This window comes from Chlorocebus sabaeus, chromosome 6, assembly GCF_047675955.1.
Source record: "Chlorocebus sabaeus isolate Y175 chromosome 6, mChlSab1.0.hap1, whole genome shotgun sequence".
In the NCBI taxonomy this organism is placed as follows: domain Eukaryota; kingdom Metazoa; phylum Chordata; class Mammalia; order Primates; family Cercopithecidae; genus Chlorocebus; species Chlorocebus sabaeus.
This window is the reverse complement of record NC_132909.1, coordinates 20,322,686-20,336,744: the sequence shown is the minus strand read 5'-3', so window position 1 is coordinate 20,336,744 and position 14,059 is coordinate 20,322,686. Positions and strand designations below refer to the sequence as shown.

Genomic DNA, 14,059 nt, shown 5'->3' with positions numbered 1-14,059 from the left:
ATTGGGGCCCACGAATGACCAGAAAGGTGGGACTCATTCACCCCCTTTGCAGATGGACCCATGTTGGCGCCCCTTAGATCTGCAGTGGGGGCACCAGGACTGCGGTGAGCCCCTCCGCGCCCCAAACGCCAGCAGATCCGCCCGACCACATTTCGGCCTGGCTTGCTTTGCACAAATACTGCGTCAGCACACGCCCCAGACCCACTCCTTCCCAGATCGCGACCCTCATGCCTTCGCAGAAAGTGTCCTAAGCACAGTCAGGTTCAAAGCCCGCCCCCGGCTCGGATTCGCTGTGTAACTCCGAGTCACTGTTCACACTTCTCTGGGCCTCAGTTTGCTCATCTCAGTGAATGGGACACAGACACAGTCGCACTGCGGGCTAACGCTTTATTTGCCACCCAAGGCCCCGGGCCCGCCTGGGCTTCAGCTCAGAAGATCTTCACGGAGTCCAGCTGCACGTCCCCGCCCACCTCCACCAGGCGCACGCGCGCCAGCGGCAGGCGGTGGCGGAAGTGGTGGTACTGGGCGTCCCCAACCACGGCCTGCAGGGGAGGGTCGGTGGTGAGGATTCCGGAGGCCCATGCTGGGTGGCCCTGGGGAAAATCACTCATCCCCTCTGGGCCTCAGTTTCCCCACTGGGAAAATGGGCCTATTGTTCATTCTAACCCTTGCGTGAGGATCAAACGAGTTTACTGGGTGGCGCAGTGAAAAACGGGTTTTTTAGTCTTGGTAATGGATATTCTTATTTCCGAGAGCATTACCCGCTATTAAAGCGCAGAGGAGGGAGGTGAATTCGCGTAAGGTCTGGGTGGCGGAGGATCTGCCGCCATCTCCACCCCCCAACCCTTTCTAGGATGACTTCCTGGGCGCTGTCTCCAACCCATTCCTCCCCATGCTTCAAACCCCGGACCTCAGGAAGGAATGAACTGGGAGTAGGGTCTGGAATGGCGAGTCGGGGCCACGCCTTCCCGCTAGGACGCCCACCCCTTGGACACTGGGCTGGCGCTCGCCTCCTCCTGACCCTGCTGTCTCTCGGACCCAAGTGGGAGTTGTTTAGGCGAGAGAGAGGGTCGAAGGACACCCTTCTCTGCCTTGGCCTCGCCTTCCCTACCCCCCTCACCCCGCCCCAACCTCCCTGCCTTCCACCAATAGCCTGGCTTTGCCCAACCCTCTGCTCCAGGGACCTAGGTCTTGGCGTCCACGCCCCTGTCTCAGAGACGCACCTTGAAGCCATCGTCGGACGCGATGATGAGCACCTCGAAGGGCTGCCCGCGATGGAAAGGAACGCCAGGCCCGCGCTCCTCGCGGCCCCAGGAGCCTTGCTCCTTGCTGTTGAAGACCACCTCCGACGTGTCCAGCCGAGGGTTGAAATGCAGGGCGGCATCCGAGTCCTGCTCCTCCCCGCACAGCAGGTTTACGTGGAACCTGGAAGTGGAGGATGGTGGCCGTCGGGGCTCAGAAACCACCCAGACCAAGAAATGTTGAGGGTGAGGAATACTGATGTCTACAATTCACTTTGAATGAATAAGTAAATGAAATGTTGGCTGGGTGCAGTGGCTCACCCTATTATCCCAGCACTCTGGGAGATGGAGAAGGGAGGATCACTTGGACCCAGAAGTTAAAGACCAGCCTGGGCAACATAGCAAGACCCCATCTTACAAAAAAAAAAAAAAAACGAACGAACAACCAAAAAATAAACCACCCAGACCAAAGTCCTTCGAAGGGTTTATGGGCTGGGACTCCCCATTCCCAGAGCATCCCCAAATTAACAGGGACCTGAAGACAGGCACACACAGCAGGAGAGGTGGCTAATGACCAGGGAGCTTAGATTCCCAAGGCAGCCAAAATGTCATGAGGCCCTTGGCAGAAACCTACCCAGACCAAAGTCACTATGCTTAGGGCAGGGTGCCCTCATTTCCAAAGAGCCTGGGAGCTGCCCAGGAGGTCTGGGTGATGGCCAGGGCGCTCCTGATGCCCAGGGAACCCTCAGGTTCTACAGGACAAAGAGAATACCAGGAAGCCCAGTATTTCCAGGGTACCCCAGAATCCAGAAGACCCAGAGTTCCTTAGCCAGGAAGTCAAAGGATGGCTTGGCAAGGACTCCCAGGGTCCAGGTGTCTACAGGACTTGGAGTATTCCCAGAGTTCCCTGGGACTCAGACATGGAAGTCATAGGACTGTATCTAGGAACCCTGAGATTACCCAGGAACCTCAAATTCTTAGGGAAACTTAGGGACCCCAGCCACAAAGGCATGGGACAAATAAGTGAATACATCAGATTTGAGGTCAGAAATGGCCTCGGACTCGTAGCCTGGTGGATATAGATGGCCTAGGGTCCCTATTTCTGGATTGCAAAAATTGGGGGTCGGCTGAGCCCCCAAATTTTCTCCAAAAATTGGAGACCTGTACCTTTTACCCCTAGGGCCTGGGGTCTCACCTGCTGGCGTTGGGAGGAACCAAGCCACGAATTCTCAGCACCGTGCCAGGGCGGATGCCCTCTGGCAGCAAGGACTTGTGGGGGGCGTTCTGCAAGAGTGGAGTGCAGGGGCCACTGTGAGCCAGTGAGACTGAGGAGGGAGGCAGAAGGTGGGTCACCCTTCAGAGGAGCCGACCAGGACTGAGACTGGCAGAAATCAGTGGAAGAGAAAAGGCCGGCAGAGAGGCAGGAAAGAGACCAGAAACAGACAGAGAAACAGATGGGGAGAGCGACCAGGAAAAACAGAAAAATCCTCAAAGAGGGAGCCAGAGGAAGCCACAAAGAGGTAGAGGGGACAATCAGGAAGAGCGGTCACCCAGAGGCCACAGCCCAGGCCCATCCATGGCGCACCCACTGCCCACTTGCTCCTTTGAAAGAGGAGCCCCCAGCCCCCTCTCTACTCGGCCCCACCCTGGGCCTCTGGAGCACTCACGGACATGGCTGGGACAGGGTCAGGCAGCCGTGGTGCTGGGGACTGCTGGGGACCTTAAATAAAAGCAGGGCGGGGCTGGCCCTGATGACTCACCCCACCCCTTCCCACCCACCACCCACACCTGGCACAGACCCTGGCCCTGGGGCAAGCCTGGCGAAGCGGGAGTGGTACCCCTTCTTGGGGGCCCTGATCCCCTCCATCAACCAGGGCCCGGGTGCACTGCCCTTCTCCGAGGAGCTGATAATAAGAGGGACCATTTAACAATAATAAACTCACAGCAGAGAAGGCTCCTCGTGCCACTGCCCCTCCAGCCCTGCCTTCCCACTGCCTGGCACGCAGGAGAGTCTCTCATGCTTATTTTATACACAGACATGTTGGGTCCTGAGAAGCCAAGCCCAGGGGGAACTCTAGACCTTTCTCTCCAGCTAAGAACCTCCTGCCTGGACTGGAAATGTCTGCGCTGAAATCCCTGCTTCTATGTCTCTAAAGCAACAGCAGCCACAACCACAGCGATAGTGCCAGACAGGGCAACTTCACGGGGTCGAGGGGCGGCCTGGGCGGCTCAGTGCTGCATCCCTGGGTCCTAGAGTGTGCCCAGTTAATGGGAAGTCCTCAGTCAGGAGGGGTGAAAGGAGGGGATCTACTAGGACTACGCTTGTCATTTCCTAGGTCCCTGGGCTGCCCAGGACATGCAGGAAATCACTGATTGGGACCCCATCATTCCAACAGGAGGCAGCATGGGTCGCCCCCACTGTACAGAGGAGGAGGCTGAGGCTGGGATGGGGAAGTGATTTTCCACAAGCCGCGCAGGACCCGCTGCCCCGACCTCTGGCTCTCCTCACCTCTGGGCGCGCCTCTCCTGTGGGTTCTGCCTCTGGGGCTGGCTGTCTCACTCTGTCCGTCTCTGCCTGTAACTGTGTCTACCATGTATTCTTGTCCCACTTCTCTCCTTCAAGTCTCTCTTGTGCCTCCTTCCAAGACTGTTACCATCTTCCCACCAATTTTGCAGGTCAGGATGAGGCGGGTTTTAGGGTAGTGGGTGGCCTGGCACCCCATCACTACCCAGACCCAAAACAGAATAAAGTGAGGACTCTCCCACCAGCCCCAATATAGCCTACTTGGGCCCAAGACTCTAGAAGAGAATCCAGGGTTGGGGAAGTAGACTGGGGGAGGTGTGGATGGGGGTGGGGAGGCCAGACTGAAATCTGTTTCCAAAAGGCAGGGATGGTGTGGGAGCTGAACAGAAACCACTCCTGGCTGGGCGTGGTGGCTCGCGCCTATAATCCTAGCACTTTGGGAGGCCAAGATAGGTGGATTACTTGAGGTCAGGAGTTCAAGACCAGCCTGGCCAACATGGTGAAACCCCTTCTCTACAAAAAAAAATACAAAAAATTGGCCGGGCGTGTAGACGGACGCCTGTAATCCCAGCTACCCGGGAAGCTGAGGCAGGAGAATTGCTCTAGCTGGGGAGGCAGAGCTTGCAGTGAGCCGAGACCACACCACTGCACTCCAGCCTGGGCAACAGAGCTAGACTTTGTCTCAAAAAATAAAAATAAACCACCCCTAGCAATGCAGCAGCCCTCCTGGACCTTTTCCACCTCCCACCCCGGCCCCTGCCCCACCCAGCAGGCTGTGGAGAGGCCTGGGCAGAGGCAGGCTGGCAGTGGAAAGTTTGGGTGGAGACACCAGACCCAGAACCATCCTCCACCCTCTGTGTCCCAGACTCCCAGCCTCTTGCCCCTCCCCATACACTCCAAGGCACCAAGCTGGAGGACCAGTTCCTAGGGACATGAACTCAGAGAGGGAGGCTGGCAGCTGCATTTTAGTGGGGTCTGCAAGCACCCCCATTCTGCAGAGGACAAAATTAAGGCTGGGCCGGGCGCGGTGGCTCACACCTGTAATCCCAGCACTTTGGGAGGCTGAGGCGGGCGAATCACGAGGTCAGGAGATCGAGACCATCCTGGGTTAACACGGTGAAACCCTGTGTCTACTAAAAATACAAAAAATTAGCCAGGCGTGGTGGCGGGCACCTGTAGTCCCAGCTACTCGGGAGGCTGAGGCAGGAGAATGGCGTGAACCCGGGAGGCGGAGCTTGCAGTGAGCTGAGATCGTGTCACTGCACTCCAGCCTGGGCGACAGAGCGAGATTCCGTCTCAAAAAAAAAAAAAAAACTAAGGCTTACACAGCGACAGCTTCTCAGCCAAGGAAGCGGCCAGGCCCTGGGCTCCAGAGGGGTCTCTGTGCCAAGGACACGTCATGGGCACAGACAGAGAGGACAACGGGGTGTCCGGTGATCACATCATCAGCCCAGCTCAGTTAGTTCCTGAGAACGTTCCCCTGAATGGCAGACTCCATCATTCTAACGTTATCCATTATTCTAAAGAAGACACTCCTCACGTTACTGATGCCTCGTCTGTGTACCATGCTTCCCAGAAACTCAGCTTTTCAGTGATTGCTTCACTGTGGCTGGATGTAACTTCACATGTAGCCAATGTGCTGCAAGTCCCAACGTGCCTTTGCTGATTGGCCAAGTGTTTGCATTCACTCTGTTGTCAGCCTGAAGTCCTGACTCCTTTCTGGTAACAGATCTGCATCCTTGATTGCATCCTTGATGGTTTTTTCTTTCTTTCTTTCTTTTTTTCTTTTTTGAGACAGAGTCTTGCTCTGTCGCCAGGCTGGAGTGCAATGGCACGATCTCGACTCACGGCAACCTCTGCTTCCCAGGTTCAAGTGATTCTCCTGCCTCAGCCTCCCGAGTAGCTGAGATTACAAGCGTGCGCCACCACTCATGGCTGATTTTTGTATTTTTAGTAGAGACGGGGTTTCACCGTGTTGGCCAGGCTGGTCTTGAACTCTTGACCTCAAGTGATCCACCCACCTCAGCCTCCCAAATTGCTGGGATTACAGGCATGAGCCACTGCACCCAGCCCTTGATGGTTCTTATTCAATTGTGTTATCTTTCTCATTAATTTTGCAGTACTTTTTTTTTTTTTTTTTAGACAGGGTCTTGCTCTGTCTGTCTGTGATCATGGCTCACTGCTGCCTTGGTCTCCTAGGTTTGGGAATCCTCCTGCCTCTGGAGTAGCTTGGACTACAGGTGCACGCCACCACGCCGAGCTTGTTTTTTTTTTTCTCTAGAGAGGAGGTCCCACTACGCTGCCCAGACTGGTCTCAAACTTCTGGGCTCAAGCGATCCTCCCACCTTGGTCTCCTAAAATGTTGAGATTACAGGCCTGGCCACGGTAATATTTGTGTGCGTCTTTTTTCAGTTTTAAATAACTAATGTATTTATTTCCCAGTTGTTATTTCATTGAGGTATTTTTCCCATTAAATAAAAGGTTCAGATTTTGTTGTTGTTGTTTAGAGACAGGATCTTACTCTGTCACCCAGGCTGGAGTGCAGTGGTACGATCTCAACTTATGGCAACTTCTGCCTCCCAGATTCAAGTGATCCTCCCACCTCATCCTCCTGAGTAGCTGGGACTTTAGGAGTGTGCCACCATACCTGCCTAATTTTTGTATCATTTTGTACAGATGGGGTTTCGCCATGTTGCCCAGGCTGTTCTCAAATTCCTGGACTCAAGTGATCCACCTGCCTTGGCCTCCCAAAGTGCTGGGATTACAGGTGTGAGCCCCTGCTCAGGGTTCAGATTTTAATGGAATAGTTCAATGAGTTTTGACACATATAGTCACCTGTGTCACCACCTCCCTGATCAAGTTTCCTGGTGCCCCTGGTAACAGTCACTGCTCCTTCTGCCACCGGAAGCCACTGTCACTCCTGAGCAGTTAGTAGCCACAAAGTTTCCTCTGATCCATTGTGGTGGCATGTGCCTGTAGTCCCAGCTACTCGGGAGGCTAAGGCAGGAGGATCACCTGAGCCCTGGAGGTCAAGGTGGCAGTGAGCCGAGATCATACCACTGCACTCCAGCCTGGGCAGCAGAGTGAGACCCTGTTTAAGAGTCAGGCCGGGCACAGTGGCTCACACCTGTAATCCCAGAACTTTGGGAGGCCAAAACAGGTGGATCATCTGAGGTCAGGAGTTTGAGACCAGCCTGGCTGATGTGACAGCCTGGAGCGTACCTGTCATCCCAGCTACTCGGGAGACTGAGGCAAGAGAATCACTTGAACCTGGGAGGCAGAGGCTATAGTGAGCTAAGATTGCCCCTCTGGACTCGAGCCTGGACGACAGAGCAAGACTCAGTCTCAAAAAAAAAAAAAAAAAAAAATTCATTTGCTGTGAAAATGAGAAAGTGGGTGGGGACAGACTGATTTTTCTGACTTTAGGCCTCTTTCAGGATATAATTTAGGTGAAAAGTAACTAATTGCACACTAAGTGTTTGTAGGATTTAAAACCCTGGGTTTTGTCAATGCCATTTGCTTGGTGATATCTTGGGTTATTGTGGTTTTTGTTGTTGTTGTTTTTGTTTGAGATTTTTTAGTGATTGCTTCACTGTGGCTAGATGTAACTTCACATGTAGCCAATATGCTGCAAGTCCCAACGTGCCTTTGCTGATTGGCCAAGGGTTTGCACATTAACTTTGTTATCAGCCTGAAGTCCTGACTCCTTTCTGGTAACAGATATGCATCCTTGATGGGTTCTTTTTTGTTTTCTTTTTTGAAACTGAGTCTCGCTCTGTCACCCAGGCTGGAGTGCAGTGATGCGATCCCAGCTCACTTGCAACCTCTGCCTCCCGGGTTCACGCCATTCTGCCTTGGTCTACCTAGTAGCTGGAATTACAAGCATGTACCACCATGCCTGGCTAATTTTTGTATTTTTAGTAGAGACGGGATTTCACCATGTTGGCCAGGCTGATCTGGAACTCCTGACCTCAAGTGATCCACCCACCTCAGCCTTCAAAAGCGCTGGGATTACAGATGTGAGCCACTGTGCCTAGCCAGGGGTCTGGCTGTGTTACCCAGGCTGGTCTGGAACTCCTGGGCTCAAGTGATCCTCCAACCTCTGGCCTCCCAAAGTACTGGGATTACAGGCGTGAGCCACTATGCCCTGTGGTTTTGGTTTTGGTTTTTTTTTTTTTTTTTTTTTTGAGACGGAATCTTGCTCTGTCGCCCAGGGTAGAGTGCAGTGGCCGGATCTCAGCTCACTGCAAGCTCTGCCTCCTGGGTTTACGCCATTCTCCTGCCTCAGCCTCCTGAGTAGCTGGGACTACAGGCGCCCGCCACTACGCCCGGCTAGTTTTTTGTATTTTTAGTAGAGACGGGGTTTCACCGTGTTAGCCAGGATGGTCTCGATCTCCTGACCTTGTGATCCGCCCGTCTCGGCCTCCCAAAGTGCTGGGATTACAGGCTTGAGCCACCGCGCCCAGCCTTTGGTTATTTTTTAAACACAGTGAAGATACTTCAGGGACTCCTTTGGTTTTATATATTAACGTTCCAGTGATGAAAATGATACACGTAAAAATCTTTTTAGTGAATTCTAACTGTTCCCACAGTTAAAGACATTTACCCACTATGTAACTAATTGTATCTTTCCAAGTAATTTGGCAACCACCACTAAAGATTGGCTTACTCAGCTTCTAACTCACTCCCCAGTTGGCCCACCTTTTTTTTTTTTTTTTTTGAGACAGGGCCTTAATCTGTCGCCCAGGCATGATTATCATGCACTGCAGCCTTCACCTCCTGGACTGAAGCGATCCTCCTGCCTTAGCCCCCAAAGTGGCTGGAAGTACAGGCATGTGCCACCACCCCCAGATAATTTTTTTTTTTTTTTTTTTAGTAGAGATGTCTCACTATGTGACCCAGGCTGGTCTCAAACTCCGGAACTCAAGGATCCTCCTGCCTTGACCTCCCAAAGTCCTGGGATTACAAGTGTGCACCTCCACACCTGGCCTGGCCTGCTTTCTTGCATTAGGAAGTTAAAAACTACATTTTCCAGAATCTAGTTTGTAGCTAGATTCACATAGGACTGGGTTTCCCCAAGCTGAGTTTGCACCCCTGGAGAACTTTTTTTTTTAAAGATGTGGTCTCGTGGCCAGGCACTGCGGCTCACGCCTGTGATTCTAGCACTTTGGAGGCCGAGGTGGGCAGATTGCCTGAGCTCAGGAGTTTGAGACCAGCCTGGGCAACATGGCAAAACCCCATCTCTACTAAAATACAAAAAATTAGCCTGGCATGGTGGCACGCACCTGTAATCCCAGCTACTGGGTAGGCTGAGGTACAAGAATCACTTGAATCTGGAAGGTGGAGGTTGCAGTGAGTTGAATTCATGCCACTGCACTCCAGGCTGGGTGACAGAGCAAGACTGTCCACAAAAGAAACAGAGAGAGAGAGAGAGAGAGAGAAGGAAGGGAGGGAGGGAGGAAGGGAGGGAGGGAGGAAGGGGAGAGAAAGAAAGAGAATGAGAGAAAGAAAGGAAAAGAAGAAAGAAAGAAAAGAAAGAGAAAGAAAGAAAGAAAAGAAAAAGAAAGCAAGAAAGAAAGGAAAGAAAAAGAAAGCAAGAAAGAAAGCAAAAAAGGAGGGAGGGAGGGAGGGAAGAAGGAAGAAAGAAATGTGGTCTCCTCTGTGATTTTGCCCTGTCACCCAGCCTGGAGTGCAGTGGCACAATCATAGCTCACTGCAGCCTAGAACTCCTGGGTTGAAGCAATTTTCCTCAGTCTCTGGAGTAGTAGATAGGACAACGGTTGTGTGCCACCACACTTGGCTAATCTTTTCTTTTCTTTTCTCTTTTTTTTTTTTTTTTTTTTTTTTGAGACAGAGTCTTGCTCTGTCGCCTAGGCTGGAGTGCAGTGGCGCTATCTCAGCTCACTGCAAGCTCTGCCTCCCAGGTTCACACCATTCTCCTGCCTCAGCCTCCTGATTAGCTAGGACCACAGGTGCCCACCACAATGCCCAGCTAATTTTTTGTATTTTTTAGTAGAGACGGGGTTTCACCGTATTAGCCAGGATGGTCTCGATCTCCTGACCTAGTGATCCGCCCGCCTCAGCCTCCCAAAGTGCTGGGATTACAGGTGTGAGCCACCACACCTGGCTCTTTTCTTTTTTTTGAGACAGGATCTCACTCTGTCACCCAGGCTGGAGTAAAGTGGTATGATCTCGCCTCACTGCAACTTCAACAGCCTGGGTTCAAATGATCCTCCTGCCTCAGCTTCCTGAGTAGCTGGGATTACAGGCATGTGCCACTGTGCACAGCATTTTTTTTTTTTTTTTTACTTTTGTTTGTTTTTTGTAGAGACGGAGTTTCACTATGTTGCTCAGGCTGGTCTTGAACTCCTGGGCTCAAGCAATCTACCGGCCTCAGCTACCCAAAGTGCTGGGATTACAGGTGTGAGCCACCATGCCTGGCCAACAACTGGCTCATTTTTAAATTTTTTTTGTAGAGACAGGGTCTTCCTCTGCTGCCCAGGCTGGTCTCAAACTCCTGGCCTCAAGCAGTCTTACCAATTCAGCTTCCCAAAGTGCTGGGATTACAGGTATGAGCCACTACACTCCACCCCCTACAAAACTTAGAAGGTGAAAATGAGGGCCAGGTGCAGTGGCTCACGCCTGTAATCCTAGCACTTTGGGAGGCTGAGGTGGGCCGATCACCTGAGGTCGGGAGTTCGAGACCAGCCTGACCAACATGGAGACACCCCATCTCTACTAAAAATACAAAATTAGCCAGGCGTGGTGACGCATGCCTGTGATCCCAGGTACTCGGGTGGCTGAGCTGCGAGAATCGCTTGAACCCGGGAGGCGGAGGTTGTGGTGAGCTGAGATCACGCCACTGCACTCCAGCCTGGTCAACAAGAGTGAAACTCCGTCTCAAAAAAAAAAAAACAGAAGGTGAAAATGAGGTAACACGGGAGGGAGATGAGTCCTTCTGGCTAGTTAGGTGATGGAGGTATTTATTTTTATCTAGAACAGCCTAGGAACAGCCTAGGAAGCTCTGGCCAGGGAATGCTCTCTGCATCAACCCTCTAGCTTTGCAGCATGGCGGCTTATTCCCTACTCCTCTGAAAATTCTGTAAACCATTGCAGGGCACGGTGGCTCACACCTGTAATCTCAGCACTCTGGGAGGCCGAGGGGAACGGATCACCTGCGGTTGGGGGTTCAAGACCAGCCTGACCAACATGAAGAAACCCCCTCTCTACTAAAAATACAAAATTAACCGGGTGTGATGGCTCATGCCTGTAATCCCAGCTACTCGGGAGGCTGAGGCAGGAGAATCTCTTGAACCCGGGAGGCAGAGGTTGCAGTGAGCCGAGATCGTACCATTTCACTCCAGCCTGGGCAACAAGAGCAAAACTCCGTCTCAATAATACTACTAATAATAATTCTATAAGCTATCATAGCCCCAGTAATCTCTGTAAACTAGCTGAGGAGGTTTCTGTTGCCAGCAACCAGCAACCCCAAGCATGACAAAGGGAGAAGTGGGGTGATACAGGCAGCAGAACTTAAATGAGGGTGTGGCTGGAGGAGATACAGGGGCTGATAGAAAGGACTCCTGTATTGCAGTGTCCTTTAAGTGTATTTAAGAGAGCTTAATTAACAAAGTTTATAAATGGAACTGAACACTAGAGAATAGACGTTTTCTTAGCAGCAATTGGATTCTTCTATTAATATTTACTACTTTTATAAAAATAGAGTTGTAAGATTTCCAATGGGCATAAAAGCTTAAGAACAAAGTGAGTTTCTGTTGTTTTTTGGTTTTGGTTTGGGTTTTTTTGGTGTGTTTTTTTTTTTTTTGATGGAGTCTTGCTCTGTCGTCCAGGCTGATGTGCAGTGGTGTGATCTCGGCTCACCACAGCCTCCGTCTCCTGGGTTCAAGTGATTCTCCTGCTTCAGCCTCCCAAGTAGCTGGGATCACAAGTGTGTGCCACCACACCCAGCTAATTTTTTTTTTTTTTTTTTGGTATTTTTAGTAGAGACAGGGTTTCACTATGTTGGCCAGGCTGGTCTCAAATTCCTGACCTCAGGTGATCCACCGTCTTGGCCTTCCAAAGTACTGGGATTACAGGTGTGAGCCACCGCGCCTGGCCAAGAACAAAGTGAGATTTCTTTTTTCTTTTTTTTTTTTTTGAGAGGAAGTCTCACTCTTGTCCCCAAGGCTGGAGTGCAATGACGCAATCTTGGCTCACTGCAACCTCCACCTCCCGGGTTCAAGCAATTCTTCTGCTTCAGCCTCCTGAGTAGCTGGGATTACAGGTGCCTGCCACCATGCCCGGCTAATTTTTTCTATTTTTAGTAGAGACGGGGTTTCACCATGTTGGCCAAGCTGTTCTCGAACTCCTGACCTCAGGTAATCCGCCCGCCTCAGCCTCCCAAAGTGCTGGGATTACAGGTGTGAGCCACCGCGCTCAGCTAAAGTGAGAATTCTAAGTGTCATTTTCATCATCGGAATGTTGATTTACAAAAAGCAGTCCCTGAATTACCTTCACTGTGTACAAAAAATAACCAAAATGTCATCAACAAAATGACATTCATGGAGCCTGAATTTTATTTTATTTTATTTTATTTTATTTTATTTTATTTTATTTTATTTTATTTTTTTGAGGCAGAGTCTTGCTCTGTCGCCCAGGCTGGAGTGCAGTGGCACTATCTCGGCTCACTGCAAGCTCCGCCTCCTGGGTTCACGCCATTCTCCTGCCTCAGCCTCCCGAGTAGCTGGGACTACAGGCGCCCGCCACCACGCCCGGCTAATTTTTTTGTATTTTTAGTAGAGATGGGGTTTCACCGTGTTAGCCAGGATGGTCTCCATCTCCTGACCTCGTGATCCACCCATCTCGGCCTCCCAAAGTGCTGGGATTACAGGCTTGAGCCACCGCGCCCGGCGAGCCTGAATTTTATTTTATTTTGTTTTATTTTTTTTGAGATGGAGTCTTGCTGTGTCTCCCAGGCTGGAGTGCAGTGGCCAGATAGCTCACTGCAAGCTCTGCCTCCCGGGTTTACGCCATTCTCCTGCCTCAGCCTCCGGAGTAGCTGGGACTACAGGCGCCCACCACCACGCCCGGCTAGTTTTTTGTATTTTTTTAGTAGAGATGGGGTTTCACCGTGTTAGCCAGGATGGTCTTGATCTCTTGACCTCGTGATCCGCCCGTCTCAGCCTCCCAAAGTGCTGGGATTACAGGCTTGAGCCACCGCGTCTGGCTGAATTTTAAATCTCTACAACCACCTAGTGTGCAATTAGCTACTTTTCATCTAAATTATTTCCTAAAAGAGGCATAAAGTCAGAAAAATCAGTCTACTCCCTGTTCTTTATTTTGAGACAAATGAACTTTGGTGGCCAGTCAATGCTCTGGAGTGGTCAGGCCCAGTGGCTCATGCCTGTAATCCCAGCAGTTTGGGAGGCTAAGGCAGGCAGATCGCTTGACTCCAGGAGTTCAAGACCAGCCTAGGCAACACGGTAAAACGCACAATTAGCCAGCCTTGGTGGCATGTGTCTGTAGCCCCAGCTACTCGGGAGGCTGAGGTGGGAGGATTGCTTGAGCCCAGGAGGCTTAAGCTTGGAAGGTTGAGGCTGCAGTGAGCGGAGACGGCACCACTGCACTCCAGCCTGGGTGACAGAGTGAGATCCCCATCTCAAAAAACAAAACAAAAAAATGGTCAGGAGTGACATTGGCCGGTGGCTTCCTGGAACAAGAAAAGAGGCCACTATTTCCTGGACACCAGGAAACTTAATTGAGGAGGTGGTTAGATAGGTCTCCACAGTTCTCAAAATCAGTGAACTATAATATCTGCATCTTTTGTTTTATGGGAAGGATACCTTCATAGAAAGACTATTGAGAAATACGTACATTTGTTATTATTATTGTATATATTTTTTGAGACAGAGTCTTGTTCTTGTTGCCCAGGCTAGAGTGCAATGGTGCTATCTTGGCTTACTGCAATTTCTGCCTCCTGGGTTCAAGCGATTCTCCTGCCTCAGCCTCTCGAGTAGCTGGGACTACAGGTGTGCACCACCACGCCCGGCCTACATTAACTATTTAAAAATTGAAAAAAGGCGGCCAGGTGCGGTGGCTTACACATGTAATCCCAGCACTTTGGGAGGTTGAGGCAGGTGGATCACCTGAGGTCAGGAATTCAAGGCCAGTCTGGCCAACATGGTGAAACCCCATCCCTACTAAAAATACAAAAAGTAGCCGGGCATAGTGGGCAGGCACCTGTAATCCCAGCTACTCGGGAGGCTGAGGCAGGAGAATCACTTGAACCTGGAAG

General features: G+C 51.3%; 1 protein-coding gene across 1 annotated transcript; it reads right to left on the bottom strand.

Moving 5' to 3' along the window:
- Positions 1 to 351: 351 nt before the first annotated feature.
- LOC103235497 (galectin-7) lies at positions 352 to 3,165 on the bottom strand. The gene is made up of 4 exons (XM_073015741.1): positions 3,030 to 3,165; positions 2,437 to 2,566; positions 1,224 to 1,425; positions 352 to 542 (listed from the first exon to the last, which is right to left on the bottom strand). Exons 1-4 carry the CDS (start codon positions 3,163 to 3,165, stop codon positions 429 to 431), a joined length of 582 nt encoding a protein of 193 aa, XP_072871842.1. The 3' UTR covers positions 352 to 428.
- Positions 3,166 to 14,059: the final 10,894 nt, after the last annotated feature.